This window comes from Vitis riparia, chromosome 13 (assembly GCF_004353265.1).
Source record: "Vitis riparia cultivar Riparia Gloire de Montpellier isolate 1030 chromosome 13, EGFV_Vit.rip_1.0, whole genome shotgun sequence".
Lineage (NCBI taxonomy): Eukaryota > Viridiplantae > Streptophyta > Magnoliopsida > Vitales > Vitaceae > Vitis > Vitis riparia.
The window spans coordinates 7,192,364-7,209,180 of record NC_048443.1 but is presented as its reverse complement, the minus strand read 5'-3'; the positions used below and the strand labels follow the sequence as shown (position 1 = coordinate 7,209,180).

Here is a 16,817-nt window from a genome sequence, read left to right as displayed (position 1 = left end):
ATGTTACGGGAGAATTTCAAAGTAAATGGGTGAGACTCATGCTAACCCATTAAACTGATTAATATAATTTTAATTCATTAAACTCATTAATATAATTGTATTTTAATTAACCTTTTTAAAATTTTAATTTTATAAGAATATTAATTTAAAATATTTTTTTTAGTTGTTCTTAACTTTTAAGTTTAATTTTTTAACTTTTAATTAACTTAATTATTTATTTTAAGTTATAATACATTTATAACATAAAAATTAAATTAAAATTTTAATTATGTACTATTTATAAATTTATTTATTTATTAAATTATAAAAATATTTTTAATCTTTAATATAATTATACTTTAGTTCTTTAATTTTTTTTTTAACTATATGATATTATTCATAATTAAAAGGTATTTTAAATTTTTAAAAATTTTAAATATTTAAAATTAATTAATTGGGTTAAGCGAATCATAAATGTCTTTTCTCATAAACAAATCATAAACATGACTAATTGAATGAGTTATATGATTTGATATGATTATAACAAAAACGTGATTATGTGTGACCCGAACCCACTAAAATTTGTCTTTTCTCACTCATGTTAGGCTGTGTCAAAATTGCCACATGCATTAGTACACTGAGTAGTCCTAAATGGAATTGCCTAAAGCCTAGATGCTCTTACATGGGCTTTAGTCAAAGATTGGGTCGTCCCAACTCTGGGCTTATTCCAAGAAGAGAAGTGCATCAAGCATGTTGAGCTTGCCTAAGAGCCACCTTAGTGAGCCCAAACCAATATGGCCCATAGATCTCAAGACTAGGCTGACCCAAATAGTATGACCATGTAATTACACGGGCTGGGCAGTATCCCTTCATTGTTCAAGCCCGCTCTCTTTTGGGCCTCAAGGCTTAGTAGGCTAGCACCAAACACCAATTTATTGGATTGTTTAGAAGTGTTAAAAGAGAGATTATATTTGCATCTACCAAACTTTTTATATATCCATTAGAATTATAGGTTTTTTAAAGATAAAAGTAATTTAGATCATCGTCTCACTTCTTCTTTCATTTCTTTTTTCTTAATCTTTTCATAACTCAAGTAATTTTTTCTCTCTAAAAATTATAATTTTATAATAATAAATTAAAAACAAATAATCATCTCCGATAATATTAGAAATGAGGATACACGATTTTTACCATTTTTTTTTATAAATATAAGAGCTTAAAAAATGAGGGGATCATAAAAAGGGTTTCGAATTTTAGGGATGGATGCTTTTTGAAGCTTTTAATAGACACTATATCTTCACATAGCTCTTTAGGTGTCTAACAATACTATACATCCAAATATGTCTTAAACTTTTATGTAAAAAATAATTAAAAGCCCATTTGGTAATGTTTCTTAAAAGTGTTTTTAGTCCTAAAAATATTTAAAAGCATTTTTAAGGTAAAAAAAAAAAGGTATTTGACAATATTTAAATTTTTTTTTTTTAAATTTAGAAAAATACATGAAGTGATTTTTAGAGAAGCACTTAGGAAGTGGTTTTAAAAAAAATCACTTTAAAAGCTTATAAATATTCCTGAAATACCCCCAAGTGTTTTCTAATACCCTCCATTTCCCTTTCACTTTTCTCTTCCTCCTTCCTTCTCCATCCAAATGGAGACTCTACAGTCGAAGGCTTTTGTCAGTCTCGTTCAACATCGTTGAACTCTGCTCCAAAGTACTCTCCGTTTTAGATGGGCAAGTTTATAAAGTGAATAATGTGTACATTGCAAATATATATTGGAAATTAATGCTTTTAGGCATTCCTACCTCACAAAAGGAAAGAAACTCACATATGCTTATAATTGGACATTATGTGGGCATCATAAAGGGTATAATTTTAACCATATTTTATAAGCCAACTTTCTACTCCACATAGGAATAGGGTAAGAATTAATATTTGACACTTTTAATTTTAAACAAATACAATTTAAGAAAACTTTTGAATCTTAAGTAGCTACCACCCATCATTTTGTCATAAAAATTTATTATTTTTAATTTAATATATAATCAAATAATTTGTTTCATTTTTTAGTTAAAAAAAAATTGTTATATTATAATTGATGTTTATTTATTAATCCATTTAAAAATATATATTTTCCAAAATTTTATTGTAATTATAAAAATGATTATTTTTAGTTTTTTTAACAATATAAAAATTGATACATTCTTTTACAATGAAGAGTTTTGGATTTAAAATAATATTTACTTTTTGTAATTAAATTATATGTCCTTTTTGATAATTTATTAATATTAAAATATTTTTATGCTTATGCAACATATTGTCAAAAACATTATTAAAATCATTTTTTCAGAATCTCATAAGATAGTTTTTCATAGAAATATTATAGAGAAAACATTTTCAATAAAAACACTTCATCTAAAAGTACTATCAAATGGCTTCAAGAGTTTATTTGATATTGTTTTTACTCAAATTTTTTTTATTGAAGATGTTATTTTTTCTAAAAGTTTTTTAAGAGAATTATTTATCAAATGTTTTTAAAAAAAACACTATCAATTATTTTTTGAATACTATAAATGGTTTTTAAAAGTGTTTCTTAAATTTTATCAAAAAAAATTATTTTTCTTCAAAAATACTTTTTAGGTTGAAAGTGTTTTTCGAAAACACTATCAAATGGAATCTAAGAATGCATCTACGAGTGGTTTTAGAAAACATTTTTAGTATTTTTAATACTTAAATGAAAAAAAAAAAAATTTCAAGAGTTAGAAAGATTAAAAATGTTTCATAAAATCATTACTAAACGGACTCTAAATGTGTGTGTATAGGATGATGTATATACATAAGGACTTGATCACACAATACATTCAATCATAATTTGACCCCCATTGAAGAGGCACATGAACATTAAGCACCGTGATGAGTGCCTAAGTTTCCATGAATCTTTTCACAACAAAATTCTGAAGCAGCTTTGACCAACACTGTACCAGTACTAGTATTCAATTCCCATGCCGGCCCACAAGAGATATAGGAGCTCAGCCCAAGCCCAAGCCCAAATATAAATTCATTATTATTAGATCAAAACATATTCAAATTGTTCAAAATCATTATTCCATGAACTAAAATCACCCAAACCTAGGTCAAAGTCTTGATCAGAAAATCAAGTCTTAAAAGCAAAATTCAAACACTATAGTCGGAATCTCATAATCAGTGAAAGGACTCCATGATATTGACATGCAGTCCTTTGAGGACAGATGCCTTTCCCCTTCCCACAAGTCATTCCATTTTTTGTGTACATTTTATTCTACTGCAGCCATCCCCTTGGATGGATCGCTTACTAAATCATCATCTCATATTCATGTATGAATGAGAAGCCTTTCATCTTATTGCGTGAATTGGGAAAAGAAAAACAACCAAAATGGATCCTCCAAATGACTTTGAAGCTCTCACCAAGGCTTTCTCAGGTTTGCCCCTTATATTTTTCTTATCATTTTTTTTCATTTAATTTTGTTTATTTTAGTTGGACACTAAGAGTGTGTTTAATAATGATTTTAAGAAATGGTTTTCGTAGTTATTTGAATAATAAAAATTTTCAAACATTAGAAATGTTATAAACACTTTTTAGAATTACAATCAAATGAACTTTAAGAATGTGCCTGATAGTTATTTTAGAAAATATTTCTAACATTTTTAATACTCGAAAAATAGAAATTTTCAAATATTAGAAAGATTAAAAACATTTCTTAAAATTACAACCAATTGCACTCTAAATTATGGTATAATAATCTTAAATTGTGAAATTAAATTTTTTTTAGGCTTTTGTTATGTTCTATTTGCTTTATTTTATAACAAGGAATTATATGTAGTCCATCTATTTGAAGCAACCTTAATTTGCATTTTTTTAGGATTTGGAATTGATGAGGATTTGATGGCATCGATCCTAGGAAAGTGGCATTCGGAGCACTTGGAATCCTTTAGAAAGAGAACTAAATTCTTCTTGGAGGATGAACGTCTTTTTGAGAGATGGGATGATCACCATATTGCATGCTTAACGAAAGAATTTCTGCGGTTTAAGGTACTCATGTTCTTCCTCTTGTAATAGAAATGTTAGCTGAAAGTCATAATTATGGATATCACATGAAAAATGGTTGAAAAATGTTCTCTTTTTAACCTAGTTTTAATGTATTTTGGTACTAGATATAGCCTATAAATACTTTTCTCTATAAAAAATTGAAATATGTAATATGAGAAAATTCTTATATATATATATGATATAGTACCATTACTTCAAATAATGAAAAATAAAATGAAATAAAATTTTATTTTCATAGGCTTGTTAATGTCTGTTAACACTTACCCTTTCATATCATAGTTTCATGCCCAATCTATACTCATGGATCAATCATATTGACTTATTTTTTAGATCATTTTTAAGTGCTTTTAATTGGCGCGATGACACATTTTAGTATGATATCCAAATATACTTTTTGTGGAACCTATTTAAAAGGCACCACCAAATGGTGTCGCATATATAATTCAAGTCCCACTGTTTTGTATTCCAAGCTCATTCATTTGTATCACATTTGGGGGTCTCATTACTCTGTATATTGATTCTATGCCATCAAACCTTGGTCTCATTTGTTTATACCTTAATTTTGTTCATTTATACCTTAATTTAATTTGTTTTTATACCATAATTCTTTCTTTATATTTGTACCTTTATTCAATGATCCAAATTTCATCGTATATTTCTAGAAACCGAAATTCAAAGTTTCAGAGGCATTAATTTAGTATCTTAGTATTTCCCTAAGAGCATTGTATTATATTTTGCCAAGGCACATATATTAGGATGTGATGATACATTAGTTATGAATGGTTGAATTTTTCGCAATCTTATGACTCTTTTGAATTTTTTTATGGTCAGGATATTGTGGTGCAATGGATCATGCATCCTTGGGAAAGGGATGCTCGTTTGGTGCATGAGGCTATTACTAAGGGTCCTCAAGCATATGGCTTGCTCATTGAGATTGCATGCACAAGATCATCAGAAGAGCTGCTTGGAGCTAGGAAAGCTTATCAATCCCTCTTCGTCCAATCGATTGAGGATGTTGTTTCCCGACTTGAAGGCATTGAACGCAAGGTTAGTGCCACTTCAGTCAGGTTATCGCATCAAATGAATGATATTCAAATTGTGAGCACAGTTTTTATATGGAAAAATAATAATTTTATCACATAATCCTTATACTTTATAATCTTTTTGAGAATCCATTTCATGATAGTTTTATTACTTCTTGTAAAATATTAAAATTTTCAAATACTCCTCTTAACAATTTTATTTATATGATTAAAAATATATTATAACATTTTTATAAAATTAAAAACATTTATTATGGTTTGTAGGATTGCTTCTTATATGATTACTAGAGCCCACTTTGACCTCAAACCAGGTCAGCTCATATGTTTCAAGATTGGGCTAGCCCAAGCAATGTGGCCCAATCATTGTGCCATAATATACTTGGCTCTTTTGTTGATAACCTAAAAATTAAGCCTCAAACGCATGACAATATAGTTGGCTAACACCAAAGTTCTTCCCTCTCAAGCCTCATCATATGTTTGACCCAATTGAATTAGTACAAGGGCAAAAGAACACAAATCTAACTTTTTTATGATAGATTAAGGCCCTGTTTGACATCTTTGATTTTAAAGGTATTTAATAAAGGTTAAATACTTCCATAATTAATGTAAATTATGGTATAACGAAAATTTGTTTTCCTACATTGATAGCTCCTAGTAGCCCTTGTGAGTTCGTATAGATATGAAGGGTCGCGAGTTAATGAAGGGACTGCTAGATCAGAGGCCACGACACTTGCAATCGCGGTTAAGAATGTTGATAAGAAGAACCCAATTGAAGATGATGGGATAGTGAGGATTCTAACAACAAGGAGTAAGCTCCATCTCAAGGCAGTGGTCAAGTACTATAAGGAGATTTATGGCAAAAATATAGATGAGGTAAGGAACGAGAATGATATTATAATAAATGTGTAATATACCTTAATTTTTCTTCTTTAAACTTTAATTCAATAATTAAAATAAATTTTAAATAAAGAAAAAAAAAAGAAGGTACCTTAGTTGTTTGAAGGAATAACAATGATAAGTAAACCCCTTAGCAGATATATAATAATAAAATTGAAATTGTAATATGATATTCCACATTAGTTAGAAGAGAAGTATAAGGTGTTTTTTTATATAGTAGACTTATCTTAATTATGTCATCTATTTTAAAAAACATGGTGAGTAAGAGCCTAGATTTTTTACCAAGAGAGCTCTAGTTACTAAGTCTAAATCTTTGGGGAAGGAGTATAACATACCAATCAAATTATAAAAATAAAAAATAAAAATGAAATGTAGCAAAGGAAAACAATTTAATATTTTCATATTCTATTTCTTTTTTTTTTTTTTATAAAAAAGTGAACAAATTAAGTAGGAAAAACAATGAAAAATCACATGAAGGGTTTCTTTGATTTACTTTTCTTATCATCTTAAATTACTTTTCTTAATTTGCTTAGGATCTTGACACTCTAATGAGTTTGAAGGAGACACTTCAGTGCCTATGCAATCCCCAAGCATATTTCAGTAAGGTAAGATTAATTCATCATGAACAATATCTTAGAAATGATCTTATATTTGTTTGTAGAATTATGTATTGGATTGATTGTTTCAATTCTTTTAGGTATTAAATGATGCATTCAAAGATGATGCAGATGAGAATACCAAAGATGCCCTAACTCGAGTAATAGTGACACGGAGCAATGTTGATATGAAGGAAATCATAGAAGAATTTGATAAGCAATATAAAATTCCTCTAACCCAGAAGATTGAAGATGTAGCTCTTGGAAACTATAAGGATTTCTTGGTGAGCTTGATTAGAAGAGTGGCTTAATAAGAATACAACTTGCATTTCTTTAGTCAATATTTTAACAATCTTTTCCATTCTTGTAAACATGTACAAACACATTTGATGATATTAGTGATAAAAATAAATTAAGCTTGTATTTGTTAGGAAGTTTGTTAAGAGTTTGTTATGCCAGCTCAGATTGTAAGTAATTAACTCAACCCTCTTGTAATAGCTATATATATCATAATCAATAATAGACTTAAGTGAGTGTCGTCATTCTCACCAAATCCTTTCTCTCTCTAGGTATTAGAGCAAGTTTGCATTTGAGAATTCTTCTCTCTCTCTCTCTTCTTTCTTTTTCTAAATTCTTCCATTTTTTTCTCGAAATTTTTCTCTAGAAATATGTCTTTGACCTCTTCTACTTCCTTTGGTGCTCCTTATTTGCCTCTTGCCTCTTTTGTTCCAAATTTCAATGTTTTTTCTCTTTGGTTGGATCACAATAAGTGTTGTCATTTTCACCAAATCCTTTCTATCTAAATGATGAGCATCAATCTCTTCCATACAAACCAGATGGTAAAATAAGAATGAAATGCTCATCATTTCAATTACAACTTGGTAATGTAAAACCAAGAATTAGCAAAAAAATTTAATTGCCACTACCATGTCATACCTTCTTGCATGTAAAACCAAGGAAAGTATGTACTGATTCGAACTCAGGCCATGTTAAGCTTCATTATTTTCGAAAGTTCGGTAAAGAAGTGCAGACACATGTCCAATTCTGATGCTTGCAGTAAATATGAAGGAAAAAAATCGCAAAAAAATAAGTATGCCTTATAAACTATTAGAAAGATAGTGTGAAAAGTGACTCCTTTGCCAACTTAGAAATGATGCAAAGTTCCTCCATTTCTTTGAGAGGTTGTTTAGAGCTCTGTTTTAGGAATATTGAGAGCGCTTTTTATTTTTATTTTTATTTTTATTTTTTTTTATCTCCTCATGTTTTTCTAATTTAAGAGGGATATTAAACAATTAGATAAAAAGAATAAAAAGCAAAATCAAAGAATTAAATTAGGATGATAGAAACAAAAAAAATTGGATGTTTCATTTCCACTCAAACTTCATCTCTCATCGCATTTTTCAGTCGAAAAAAATAATTGAATAAATGAACAATGAAACAAAGAAATCTCTTGAAAACTAGATGATCAAAGGTACTCCCGGAGAAACAGCAGATCAAACAACTAGGAAAGCAACAGCAACCATGGCTGCCATCAGCAGCTGATACCCAGACACCGAGATTCCATAAGCAGAACTGGGTGCTGGTGCTGCGGGGGTGGAGGGAGCTGGTGCTGCGGGGGTGGAGCGCGCTGATGCAGGAGACACCCACGCTTCCAGCACAGTGATGGCAAGCTTCTGTCCATAGTTGGCACAATGGTCGTTCACACCACAAATATACCACTTCCTTCCAGGGGTGGCCAGTGTAATCACATCATTTCCCGTGGTAAGAGCCTCATTTGCTGGTGGTATAGTGCAGTTCGTGAAGGCAGTACCGTTAACTTTGAAGACATTGTGGCTTCCGCCGTGTATTTGAAGACTGCACGTATGAGAATTGACGACAATATTTTTAGCAGCTTGAATTAAAAGAAGGCATAAAGGGAAACGAAAGTGATAGTTTGAGCTACATTACCTAGTTTATCGCCAACATGAAAGACTTTGTCCTTGGCCCAGGCTTCATAGTCGAAATTAATGGTCCAACCTTGATCATCTCCAACAGTAAACTCAGTTGCCATGGCCACAGCAGGAAGAACAATTGCGAAGATTGCAAGGGCAGCTAAGTGTTTAGAAGCCATTAGAGCTGATTGAAGTTGATTAGTGGTAAAGTTTCTTTATACCAGCTTTAATGTGTTTCTCCGACTTGCACTGATGTCCATTTAAGGGTCTAAAGGGTTTATTTATAGCAACATTTTTAGCTCGAAGTTTCATCAAAAGCCTCAACAACAATAGAAACAGGCTGGGTCCGCAGGCCACAGCGTGTTGCCAGGTCAAACTCTGGTTAGAACGAAGTTATGCCATGGCTAATGTTGGACAATAGTTACAAAACAAAGAATTTTCTTTTTTGAGCGATTTCCTTTGTCTAAACATACTATCAAATAAAGAACGATAATTTTTCTGAACTGGAGTCATGATTTTGGCATAAATTATTAAACAATGGCTAATTGTTAACTTTAGAAGTACAAATGGAACTCCCTTAAGAGGGTGACTCTTGCCGGCTTGGAGACTAGGCTGGAAAAAGGCAAATACAAAAAGTGGGACCACAAAAATGCGAATCCAAACCCAATTTGCACGACCTTTTAATTAATCTAAGCTGATAAGTGTTGGAGGTCTCTTAGAATGTTGAACAAGAAGTACTCTTTAACTTTGAATAAAAAATTTAACCTTGGAATTTTATTGTTGTTCATGAAGCAATCTCTACCACTTTATGATCCATGACTCAGATATGCGTTTTATTCTTAAAAACATGTCATGGTTAGATCACGCATGTCACAGAAAATTTGAATGGAAATTATTTATGTAACGGCATGTCAAATGCAAAATTGGAAGCAATACTACTTTAATTAGTTTCAACGTCCTAAAAAATTTAAAAGAAATTTAAGGAGGCATGTAATGCAAAAGCTTTTAAGGATTTTCTGTTATCAAGAAATTTAACCTTGCACATTAACTAAAAGGCTCTTATATACACATATGAATAAAGAATCCAAATAACCCTCAATAAACATGTTATCAAGAAATACGAGTTTGAGCAAAGACTACTAAGACCCATAGAAAAATTATTGGCTTCCTTAGAATCCAAATTTGAAGTTAACTCAAAATCTCATTACAGAGAATCAACTGCACTCTAGTATCTTATGATATTACAATAAGATACAAGAACTCAGGTATGTGATATACTATTCACCATATGTAGGCTCCCCATGAATTGGTGTGTATAATCTAATTAGGTATTTGCTATTAATCTCTCAAAATTGTCTTTACAATCTTTAAGTACTCTTAAATCTTCCTATTATGTTATCAACTAACATACTTTAACTCACAAAGAACATATATCAAATTCCAATTAAGGAATTACTACAACTATATATTTCTTGATCACATGTCCTTAGGATCACCCAAAGAGACATCTTTTCTCAAACCCATGAGATGTCATGGAGCCTATCTTGACTATACCTTTTTCCACCAATCTTCATTAACAATGACCTAATTCATGAGAAATATTTGACCGCCTTAAGGTCTCACCCATAAGTCAAAGTCATTGATGACTTTAGCACAAGCTTAGTGTCCTTTCAAGGTTAAGAGCTCATAACTACTTGATAGTTAATGTTATAACTTACCATACACACTAGTACACTCATCATAGGAAACTCATCTCAATAACCAAGACAAGTTATCCTCTTGATGAGGAGGTAGTGCATCACAACCTCAAATAAATTGTCTAAATTCATGAATTAGTTGTGACAAATTAAATACTTACAAAAAACTTATGACTTGGATATTTTGTACAACTCCTAATACACTTAAATCATGTACAATGCAAAAGATATTAGACTTAAATGCTTTAATAGTATAATGCATTGATAAGACAGATAAATTGAGGAAATTGGAATATTATTAATGAATAATAAATCCATTATCATTATTATTATTACATCATGTCATGTTGTTAAGGGTTTTATCATAACACTTTCTAAAATTAATGGCTAAACTAATGTAGAATAAAACCTTAAGGCTAGACCAGGACAGGGTACACATAAACTATCCTAGTCTTTATTCCCTCATATACTCTATTCCTATTTGTTTGTCCTTTTATTAATGATCGAGGACTGACCTGACCATCAAAGAGGGTCAATCAAATCCCCACTCTATCTTCTTCTATATCACAAAGATAGGTCATATTCAAGGATACAGTTGCTACATTTTAAAGAGGGTGAAACACATTGATGTTGTCTATGGGAAATGGTAGAAAAACCTAAACGATAGTCATAATGCAAACTTACTCAAGTGGCAAGTGACCGCATGAGGACCTTTCAGCTTTCCTACAACTCTAAGAGTAGATAACCACAATGGAAAAGAGGATGAGGAAATAAAACAAGGAAACCTTGCCAAGAATAGAGGAGCTAGTGAAAAGAAACAAGGGTGTTAGCTCAAGAAAATGTGAAATTCAAAGGGTTGCATGCAAAAAGAAAAAAGAAAAAAAAAGTAACATTACAGAGAAAATGATCAAGAAAGGGATTTGTTGATTCTAAGTGATCAATACATTATATGAGGTGCATGACCTTGTTGTCTTAGAGGAAGGCCTTAATAGGCAACTAGGGTGGACCAAATAAGACTCCATTATTGGTACAAGAAAGTAATGTAGAGCTCATTGTCTTCATGTCTTGTGAGAGATTGTCTTAACACCATTTACTCATGACATTCTCCATGAGGAGGCTACGACAATGAGTTTGTTCTCTTGAAGTTCAACATGTTTAGCAGTAATAGTGATCCCCACAAGTATCTAATGCATTTATGCCAAACGATGGTACAAAACCACTTATTATGCAAAGTCTTCCCCTTATGTCTGAAGGTATCAACATTATTATGGTTCCATCAACGCTTGTCCGAATTAATCTTGAGCTTTGGAAGTTGTGTTTATAGCATACTATATTCACTCTATTTGATAGGAAAAGGGGTTGGAAGCAAAAGGTGTAGGAGAGTTAATACAAGCATGCATATTTGCAGTGATTTAACATTGAAATATCTCAAGTTTGGTGATGCACCACGCAAGCAGTGATGATGGCTTTCAAAGGACTTCCAAAGGGTACAAACCTCATTAACTCACTCTCTAATTCAACACGGACAACCATATAGGGATTATTTGCTAAAGCAAGGAAACAGACCATGCCAGAGAAGACCTGAAGTCTCAGTGATAAAGAAAGCTACCGCCTATGGTGCCCTCCTTATTGAAGCATCATTCGGTCAAATTTGTAACTAGTCGGGAAGTAATAGGAAAGATGTCTCTCAAATTGAAAGGGAAGAGAAGAAGCAAACTAGAGAAAATATTAACCTTCATCTAGAAAATCGTTCCAAACCCAACTATATGCTGCAGAAAGTGTCCTACTAACACATCCTCTAAGAGATTAAGTCACTGAAAGGATTTTGACCATCCAAACCCTTTTCGGTCATAGTGGGGGAGTGCAAGCCTCATAAGTATTGCGACTACGATGAGGATCGAGGGAATCGGACCGACAAGTATTGAAGTCCAAAACGACATATAAAAGAGTTTGTAAAATGTGGGAAGTTAAAGGAGTTCATGGATAAGAAGGGGATTTGCAAGAAGAAGAATAAGATAACAAAGAGAGACTCCTCCTTCCACCTCTAGGGCCACCCTCGACAATCATTACCACTATTCATAGTAGACTACGAGTTACCAGGGAATGATTTTTTTGTTTTAGCAAAAAAACAATCATAGGGATATTTATTATTGATTACTTTGTTCTGAAGCCTACTACACACATATATATATACAAATCCTTCTAACTGCAGTTATTGCTTTAGCAGTTCTTGATAACAGTCTAACTAATCATTAACAATAGTCTGTTCATATTGTTGCAGGTCTTGAGGTGCAGTTGCTGCTTCTGGTAGTCTGTTCTTGTTGTTACAAGTCTTGAGGTTCAGTTACTACTCCTAGTAATGTTACGTTGTTCAGTTATAGGGCATGGGACAATGGAGAGTTTGATATAAAAGGTGAAGATAGCAAGGTATAAAAACATCAATAAACTTCAAAAAAAAAAAAATGTCACTGTGACAATAGGTATTCATCCTCATTTCTCTTTTCCATCTTTCATATTCCGAAGATACCATTTTGTTTCAATCATATAAAAAATAATTGAATAAAAAAACCATAAACCAGAAGAAATTTCTGGAAAACTAGATGTTCAAAGGTACTCCTGGAGTAAAAACAGATCATCAAACAGCTAGGAAGGCAAGAGCAACCATGGCTGCCATCAGAAGTTGATACCCGGACCCAGAGATCCCATGAGCAGAGTTGGATGCTGGTGCTGTGGGGTTGGAGGGGGCCGGTGCAGGAGACGCCAACTCTTCCAATACAGTGATGACAAGCTTCTGTCCATAGTTGGCGCAATGGTCGTTAACACCACATATGTACCACTTCCTTCCAGGAGTGGCCAGTGTAATTACATCATTTCCAGTTTTAATAGCTTCATTTGCTGGTGGTATAGTGCAGTTCGTGAAGGCCGTACCATTCACTTTGAAGACATTGTGCTGTCCCGCCGTGTATTTGAAGACTGCATGTATGAGAATTGACCATAATACTTTTAGCAGCTGGAATAAAAGGAAGTGATAAAGGGAACACGAAATCATAGCTTAAGGCTTAAGCTACATTACCTAGTTTATCTCCAACATGAAATACTTTGTCCTTGGCCCAGGCTTCATAGTCGAAATTAATGGTCCATCCTCGGTCATCTCCAACTGTAAATTCAGTTGCCATGGCCACAACAGGAAGAACAAATGCCAAGATTGCCATGGCGCCAACAAACCGCTTGGAAGCCATTGGAGCTTATTGAAGTTGAGTAGTCACCAAGTTTCTTCTAATGTTCAGCTTCAATGGTTACTTGAACAGGTGATTTTCATCTTGGGGTCTAAATTAAGGGTCTATTTATAGCTAAATGTTTTGACCTGCAGAATTTCATTGAAAATCTTAAAAACAACATGAACAGGCTGGGTCAGCCGGCCAGAGGGTGTTGCCGGAGAAACCTTTTGTTGGTACGCAGTTATGCCATGCCTAGTGTTGTATGACAATTTTAAAAACATATTTCTTTTGATGGTTTCCTTTGGCCTAGACATATATACACAAATATTGAATCATAATTTCTTTGAGCAATCACTAGTGTGTTTTAGGTATAAATTAAATAGTGATTAACTTTGAAAGTAGTACAAATGGAAGTCTCTTGAAGAAGTTATTTTGGCCGGCTTGGACACTAGGCCATACTCACACAACTAGAAAGTGAAACAACAAAAGTCCCAATTCAAACTCAATTTACGTGACCTTAACCTGGGCTGATTATATTGGGAGTCTCTTAGAACATTTAGCAAGCTAGCAATATCGAACTTTTAATCAACGACTCCACTTGAGTTTCCATGGTTGATAATGAGCATCTACGGCTTTTTTTAAATGGAAATTTTTTTAATCAAATTCATGTGGAACAATATTTTGAAGTTTCATTATGTGATGAAATGCTAAATATGACATTGTAACTTTGTGACCTAGCTTAGTATATAGTATTGGACATAATTATCTAACCAAGGATTAAAGTTTCAATATAATGCCTTGAAACATCAGGTGTCACATTCTTTCAATACAAATACGACAAGGCAAGAAAGTCCAATGATTTCATCACCAATTTTTCAACCTTTTTGGGGTTATAAATGACCTTTTCACCAAATTAATGTGCATTTTAGCTTTTCTTTTTAAACTTTTGTTCAAAATGATCTCTTTCTCTTTCTCTTTCATCCTTTACTTTTTATAGTTCTTTTAAAAAAAGGGAAATCGGATTTTGATAATGCAGTTTCAATACATATTTGAGACCAGTGGAGTACTTTCAATGTATGCCTCCTCTAAATGAGAGGCATGTCTACCTACATCAGGAAATTAAGAGCAAGAGTCAAACACCAGTATATTTATAATGTCTACATGCAAATTTACTAGCGTATGTTTCAATAAAAAAAGTGATAGACAAGACACAGGCAGACACTTAGAATTCTGGTCGTGCATTGCTTTGCTTTCTTCACAGTATTTTATCATTTTTTTCAAGTTTTTCCAAGCATTTTTATGAATTTTGAACAATTTTCAGTACATTGATATTTTTGTCAAAATATCCATTGATATAATTTTCAATATATCTGTAAGATTCAAGTATCAATATATCTATATTTATTGATATTTTCATCCTTAAGTATGTATAGATTTTTATATATATATATGTATAGGTAAATGAGAGATTGTATTAGTAATGCCTAGAAGTGGCGAACAAAGTACACACAACTTGTGTATGTCTATATATATAAGAGTTTGGATTAAAAACAACCCCATTGGCCAAACAAATATGCATTTTGGCATATTAATTACTAATTTGAACAATAGTTTCAAAAGAAGCTCAAATTAAGCTAATATTTTATTTGGATCAAAGGCTAACTTGACCCAAAATTCTATATATAATGTTGTTTCAACTACCAATAAGGTAACTAAAATTTAAATTAAATTCTAACAAGTTTAATTTAGTAAATAAACTAATTTTAATTATTTTGTTTTTAAATTTGAATAAATTGATTTTTTTAAAATATAAAATTTGAATAAATTGATTTTTTTTAAAATATAAAATTTGAAAAATCCTTTTAATAATTCTTTTTCTATCTCATTATAATTATCAAATATAAATGAAGCATAAATTTATAAATAAAGTGATTAATATTTTTAAACAAAAATAATGTTATATGTCATCATTTCTTTTATGTCTTTAAATATGTATAAACTATATAAATAATTTATTTAATATTAAATGTGTTTTCAAGTATTATATATCATTATCCAAAGTTCAATATTGGTAATATAGTCTTTAAATAACTTTCATTAGTAGATTATTAGTTGATTTTATCATTTCTTGTAGTTTTATCGATATTTCTATAAGTTTTGATTTACTTCTATTCTATTGATATTTTTTATTCAAATTTTCATTCGATATTTTGGTCAAATTCAATCATCAATATTTCTATATTTTTTTATATTTTAATCCTTGTACCTAACAAAGCTTTAATTGACAAATTTAATATGATACCAAAGTATATTATTTTATCAAAGGTTATAAGTTCAAACCTCACTACTTATTTATTTCTCTTATTTGCTAAGTCCATATACTGTCTCCTAAGGACTAGTATTAGGTAGGGATGGTATCAAATTATAAACTTTTATAATTTATTTTTGTGAAAAGCAAAAATTACATTTGTATTTTATAAATGTTCAAAAAGAAAAAAAAATGAAACAATTTAATTAAACTAATTTTTATAGTAATAATAAAAATATTCCACACCACTCAATTTTATAAAATTGTGTACTAGTATTATATATTTAGTGGTTTTCCATATATATGTTTAGCGTTGAGACAATCTTTATAGGTGATTTTCCATGTGTGACTGAATATTCATGATTGTTATCAAAATGCACTTGATCAATCAAAACGGGAAAATAAACTTAATTTAATCAATCAGAAATAAGTCTAAAAGTTATTAATTTAAGATATCCCAGGTAATACCGTGATAAGAATATAAGCTTTCAATTAATACAAGGATAAGCCCACAACTAGAAAGAAATAGGAACAAATCTCATCACTATAGTCCTTAAGCATGAAGAAAGAATAAGACGGAGATTGCAAGAGAATGATGAAGTTTAAAACCCTAGAAAGAGGACTGGTGGAAACTCTTCTGTACTATTGCCCTGTAATCTACTTTTACTCGAACTGATATATTAGGCCAAAGACAGGGCCAGCTGTAGCCCATGATAATGGGCACAAAAAACTGAGCTAAGAACAAAAAAAACGCTCCTCAACGCTGATAGGTTGGACCTTAGGGTTACCACAAGCCCAATACCAAAACCCATGCATCAACTTAGGCTAAGGTGATGAAAATTGAGTTGGGCTTGGCACAACAGCACTTTGTCGTTGTGCATGTTCACCTAGCCACAAAGCCGGCCCCAAGATTCACTTTTCCAGGGAACTTTCATTTGTGCTTTTAAAGCTAAACATTGACCATTCAATGCTTGAGTGTGTATGTCTGGACCGAAGAAAACAATTGTCATACAATAATATTAATTACTCATGGAATAATTGCGTACTAACCAAAGCTTTTTC

General features: G+C 31.5%; 2 protein-coding genes and 1 pseudogene across 3 annotated transcripts; 1 reads left to right on the top strand and 2 right to left on the bottom strand.

Moving 5' to 3' along the window:
* Positions 1–16,817, bottom strand: part of LOC117928021 — an 87,463-nt pseudogene that overhangs the window by 53,803 nt on the left and 16,843 nt on the right.
* LOC117928020 (annexin D4-like) lies at positions 3,352–7,031 on the top strand. Of its 2 annotated transcripts, none has more exons than XM_034847764.1 (6): positions 3,352–3,436; positions 3,878–4,047; positions 4,897–5,112; positions 5,757–5,981; positions 6,539–6,610; positions 6,703–7,031. In XM_034847764.1, the coding sequence occupies exons 1-6, from the start codon at positions 3,391–3,393 to the stop codon at positions 6,910–6,912; spliced, it is 939 nt and encodes a 312-aa protein (XP_034703655.1). In that variant the 5' UTR covers positions 3,352–3,390; the 3' UTR covers positions 6,913–7,031. The 2 variants fall into 2 exon arrangements, with proteins under 2 accessions (XP_034703655.1, XP_034703656.1); XM_034847765.1 differs by having other exon boundaries at positions 3,377–3,436; positions 3,917–4,047.
* On the bottom strand, positions 12,852–13,468 carry LOC117928023 (stellacyanin-like). The gene is made up of 2 exons (XM_034847767.1): positions 13,303–13,468; positions 12,852–13,202 (listed from the first exon to the last, which is right to left on the bottom strand). Exons 1-2 carry the CDS (start codon positions 13,466–13,468, stop codon positions 12,865–12,867), a joined length of 504 nt encoding a protein of 167 aa, XP_034703658.1. The 3' UTR covers positions 12,852–12,864.

Excerpts from the sequence above, each read along its gene's own strand:
- LOC117928020 (XM_034847764.1), top strand. The coding sequence starts at position 3,391 with ATGGATCCTCCAAATGACTTTGAAGCTCTCACCAAGGCTTTCTCAG. Across the intron at positions 5,113-5,756 it reads TTGAAGGCATTGAACGCAAG|CTCCTAGTAGCCCTTGTGAG; the intron begins GTTAGTGCCACT and ends CTACATTGATAG. Across the intron at positions 6,611-6,702 it reads CCCAAGCATATTTCAGTAAG|GTATTAAATGATGCATTCAA; the intron begins GTAAGATTAATT and ends CAATTCTTTTAG.
- LOC117928023 (XM_034847767.1), bottom strand. The coding sequence starts at position 13,468 with ATGGCTTCCAAGCGGTTTGTTGGCGCCATGGCAATCTTGGCATTTGTT. Across the intron at positions 13,203-13,302 it reads TCATGTTGGAGATAAACTAG|TCTTCAAATACACGGCGGGA; the intron begins GTAATGTAGCTT and ends TCATACATGCAG.